General features: G+C 33.7%; 1 protein-coding gene across 1 annotated transcript; it reads left to right on the forward strand.

Annotated features, from left to right (window-relative positions):
* The first annotated feature begins 1,852 nt into the window (after positions 1-1,852).
* LOC133306934 (folate-binding protein 1) lies at positions 1,853-4,776 on the forward strand. Its single transcript, XM_061507344.1, has 4 exons — positions 1,853-2,040; positions 3,108-3,457; positions 3,748-4,082; positions 4,469-4,776. Exons 1-4 carry the CDS (start codon positions 1,932-1,934, stop codon positions 4,596-4,598), a joined length of 924 nt encoding a protein of 307 aa, XP_061363328.1. The 5' UTR covers positions 1,853-1,931; the 3' UTR covers positions 4,599-4,776.
* The last annotated feature ends 167 nt before the right edge of the window (positions 4,777-4,943 follow it).

The following is a 4,943-nucleotide window of genomic DNA, read 5'->3' on the forward strand; positions in this document are numbered from 1 at the left end:
ATGTAGTATGGGAACTGATGCCTCTGGCGGCAGGAGCCCAGAGCTTAGTTGATAATATTGCTGTTAGTTATGCTGACCTGTATGAATGCTGGATTTGGATGCTGTTATATTTTCTGCACTTATATATGCTTATGTTGCTGTTGTTGAGACTGATGTTGGGCTTTGTTGCCTTATTTGGGGTGAGCATGAGAGTTGTCCATGCCACCATGTTGTTAGTACTTTTGAGTTGAGTTGTATAAACTGCTAGTTGTCCGGTCTACGTGTTGTAGCTCCGTGACTAGAGACATATTTTGTTATTTTAATTAATGAGGTATTTGAGTTAGATGCCTTTTGCAATTTACATACAGGCATGATTTTATTTAATTGATTAATTAAGCAAGTTGGTAATGATAATGACGTCATAATTGAAAAGAAAAAGATATTCCGCAATTTTAATTAAGCGCAGTTTAATACATTGATATGATAACATTACCGGATATATGCGGGGTGTTACACAAATCCTTTGCACCTCGTCTCATGTAGGTTATGCTTAACATTTAATACTTATTTCATTACTGTTTAATAGTCACTAGCCAATTATGCTTAATATTTAATTAAATCAATAAGTATAATTACTGTTTAATAGTCACTAACAATACTATTTTTGATTACTATTTCATAAATACATTATAAAAATAGTAACTGTAATAGTATACATTATAAAAACACTAATTAAAAATAGTATACTATTTTTATACAGTATAAAAATAGTATTTTGATTATTTTAATTATCTTAGTGTTTATGTTACTTAAACCGTAATAATAAAATTTATTTAGTAAAATAATGCATTTGTAATTAGTGTTTTAATTATTGAAACTCTAATATTTTATAAATGTCTGTTTTAATTATTTTATAAATTTATTTACTGTTCTAATATTTAGTAATATAATTTTTTTAATTACTGTTTTAATTATTTTATAACTTCAATTAGGCTTTAGAATTATTGAAGACTTAGATCCATTCATTTTTTATTTAGGGTTTTTTGGGTTTAGGGTATCCACTAATTTTAATTGTTTTATCATTTTTGTTTTAATTAATTTAGTAATTATAAGTTATGAAACCTTAAGAAAAAAACCTATTTAGTTAAATAGATTAATTGTTTGTGAAATTATTAAACAGTAATTATACTTATTGATTTAATTAAATATTAAGCACAACTGGTTAGTGACTATTAAACAGTAATAAAAATAGTAAAAAATAATTTTAAACAATAATGAAATAAGTATTAAATACTAAGCATAACAACGGGGTGCAAAGGATCCGTCATTCTTGGTGACGGGTTTGAAAAAATACAACGCGTCACAAAATTTGGTGTGATCCATAACAAGTTGGACGCGTCACAATTTTTGACTGGATCTACGTGCCACGTACAGTTTTGACATGTCATCCAACTTGACGAGATTGTATGAGATGATGACATGGCTTTTGGTCGCACTACGACGGCACCAGTCTCGTCAAGTTGACCAACACGTTTGACTGCTATAGTTAAAAAATAAATTTCAAAATAGCTCTTACTAATATGATCGTGCCATACATATTGTTTGTAAACGAAACTCAATTTTCCAAATTTGAAATGTACAAACAAACTATGATCTAAACTAGTTGAATCAACAGCAGCATAAATGAATGAAAAAACACAGACTGATACATGATAGATTCACTTGGTCCACCAATACCCAATTTACGTGTTTCGACTTCAGGCTGGGCTGTGGGCTCGCTCGTATTTGTGATGTTTGGTGGCCCAAATAACTTTCTGAAAATTTTCTTAATCCTGGATTGGAACATAAACTATACTAAACGCGAATAAAGTATCTTAATCCGTCGTTGGATTCGATTGCCCCCGTCTTTGGTGTTGCCGTGTTGGGAGACTTTATGAAATCGAGGTCATAGTATGGTGGTTTCGCGGGTATGGAGACAGTTCCAGCACGGACCCAACAACATGAAATATGGGTTCTTGCTTTTGCTCCTCTTCTTCCATTTCTTCCTTCCTCACTCTTCCGGTTAGCTTCTCTCTTTCAACCCTTTTTTTTTAATTTTTTTTTTAAATCTTCTATAGATTTGCAAAATTTTATCCGCTATCAATGATTGCACTTCTATTCATTGTTTGATTATGATAAGATATGGTGTTAATCTTAAGCAGGGATACACAGAGAAAAAAAATGAAAAATATAAAAAGAAATTAATCTTTTCTTTCATTTTGGAAATACTGAAGCCAATTGATAGGGGCAGGTTTGGATAAAACAAAAATGTTTGTGGAGACTCCAAATTTTTATATCAGATAAGCTTGCTCCAGCTAACCAGAAGAATCCTGAATTTTGTTTGGATTAACCGATTTTCCTTGGATTATACTATTTATACTATATATATATATGTACTTACCTACTTTGTCTCTCTGTTTCATGCTTCTTTCTCTTGGACACAGATGGAAAGTACAGTTTAGTAGTTTGCTGATGTCTTTGCCATTCAGCAAAGTTTGTTGGGATCATTGTTCCATCCTTGTTTTCACATTCTTCTTGTTTCAACTCAAGCTAAAATGGGCATGCTTCTCATTAAAGCATGCATATCATTAAGTAATCATGACTCTGTTGGAAAATTATTATTAGAAGAAATCATGATTGCTATCTGTTTATAGTTGGATGGCCTCGAACAACTTCGTTTTATATAGCATAATGTGGATCATTATTGGCAGAAGATATATAGGTGTTACTTTTATGTTACCACAATTTTCCTTCTAATTCAATTTTTATTCCATGTTCTATGTTCTTTGTTTACAATTATTTACGTGTTTAGTACTGTACATACAACTGAGTAGTGAGTGTCTCTTTAGAAAATTTTGGGTTTTAATGCAGCTGGTGATGTTAGAGATCAAATGTGTAACAATCTGCTGGTTATATGATTGAACAAAGTACCTACTCAAATGAGATATCTAGCAAATTGTTTTGGTTGGTCAATCTTTAAATCACATTTTTTCTTGCTTGTTACTGCTCCTTTGTTAAATGACTTCATAGCAGAATAGTATTTATGTCTGCATACAATTTTCAATTCTCTTCCTCTTTTCTGAATGCAGGTAAACCCAGTGGAGTGTGTGTTTCGCAAGGTGGTCGTTTTCCTCCTTTCAAATCAGAGGGTAACCCTCCCAAAAAGGGTCCTAAAGATTTGACCCTTTGCCGGGTTTTTCGCAAAAATACTTGCTGCGACATAACCCATACACATCCTGCACTGCTGTCTGTAAGGAAACTTGCTTCCACTGGGGAAGCTAGTCAAGAGTGCTTGCACTTATGGGAACTTTTGGAATGTGCCTTATGTGACCCACACGTTGGTACTCAGCCTGGACCTCCTCTTATTTGTGCTTCTTTATGCGAGAGAGTTTATGAGGCATGCTCGAATGCTTACTTCTCTATGGATGTGAAAACACAGGTATATGGGTGACTATGTCCTTTGGAAATTTTAATTTAAGATCATGGTAATAAGTTTGGAGCCCTTTATGTTTTAGTAAAAGAACAAAAGTTTATCTGGGGTTTCCATTAATTTGTATTTAAGTTAGCATTTTTTTGAGCATCGATTTGAGATGTGGTTGTGCATCACAGGACAGGATTGGTTTGTTGTTAATAATTCTTAGCAGAATGTTGTTCAAGTGTTTAGATCACCTGCATGGAATTTTTAACCTGTCTCCTTATATTCATTTTTTGGTTGACTTGTAACCCCAGATTCTAGCACCTTGTGGAGTAAATGACTTTGTATGTGGTAGGGCTGCTGAGTGGGTCTCCAATGGTACAGATCTTTGTCTCGCTGCAGGTTTTCGAGTGAAACCATCTGATGTCGTACAAATTTCCTCAGAAGAAACATCTTGCTATGGTGATAAAGCAAGTCTAGATTCAGTTACTGATTCATGGAAGGCTTCAAAGTTTGAGTTGACCAAGAAAAGTAAGAACTTGAGGATGTTTGATGATTTCCAACAATGGTGGAGGGAAATGCCATTCGATGAAAGAGTTTCTTGGGCTATAGGAGGGATGGTTCTAACAGCAGGCTTGGTGTTCATAAGGTCAGAATGCAATCCTTTTTCCTTCTTATTACTGAGTAGCTGTGCATTGTATGCCCTTATCAGGTCAATCTTAGGCAAGTAAAAAGGACAAACTTGTTGGAAATTGTGGTTTATTTGGAATTGTTCTTCATGTTTTTCTTTTTCTTCTCTAAGTATTGTTTTAATCCCGTTTTTTCTTTTACTTTGCACATCTTTTCAAACTGTGTGTAGCCGTGATGCCCCTTTTGAGACGGTACCAAATTAAAAAAATACAGCTGCACCTTAAAAGAGTCTTGGAATTTGTCAAATATTTTGTTTGTAGTCTACAATCATTGAGAAATGTATTTTTTATCTTTATTGTTGGAATGGTACCTATCTTCTATTTACATCTATATGATAACATGCAGCAAAAGGAAAAGCCATAGCCAACGCCAGAAACTAGCAGCTATAAAGCGAACTGCAAGGAAGCTGGAAGGCAGAATGGGGGAGGAACGACCTTCTAGTGCTGAAGAAAATAGGAAAAGAAATTCCAGATGAGTGTTCCCTTGTAGGGGAAGTTGTGAACATAATTATATGTGCTAATTTGTCGGTGAATCTTGAGTCTCTTGTTATAATAACCAAATGAAGTCTTGTACTCTTGCTTTCTCCGTACTTTACCTTCTTTATCTTATATAGTGTTCATAAGATTCTTCACTTGAAAAAGACTTTTGTTTCAAAAAAAGGTATTAAGTTGATTATAAAACAGATTCGGTGTGGTCTTAGCTTTTAGAAGAAAATACAGCATAACAACTGCATTCCCGTTAAACTGTACAACTTTCACTACCAAGGAGATGGATGAAACAACCATTGTCATACATAGCCTCTACGTATATGACTAGGTAT

The sequence above is a fragment of the Gastrolobium bilobum genome, unplaced genomic scaffold (assembly GCF_033153095.1).
Source record: "Gastrolobium bilobum isolate Gb01-03AN ecotype WA unplaced genomic scaffold, APGP_CSIRO_Gbil_v1 utg10034, whole genome shotgun sequence".
Lineage (NCBI taxonomy): Eukaryota > Viridiplantae > Streptophyta > Magnoliopsida > Fabales > Fabaceae > Gastrolobium > Gastrolobium bilobum.

What these genes read in the sequence shown, in the direction of transcription:
- LOC133306934 (XM_061507344.1), top strand. Translation starts at nt 1,932, where the DNA reads ATGGTGGTTTCGCGGGTATGGAGACAGTTCCAGCACGGACCCAACAAC. An exon ending in CTATGGATGTGAAAACACAG is followed by an intron (nt 3,458 to 3,747) that starts GTATATGGGTGA and finishes TTGTAACCCCAG; the next exon opens with ATTCTAGCACCTTGTGGAGT. An exon ending in GCAGGCTTGGTGTTCATAAG is followed by an intron (nt 4,083 to 4,468) that starts GTCAGAATGCAA and finishes GATAACATGCAG; the next exon opens with CAAAAGGAAAAGCCATAGCC.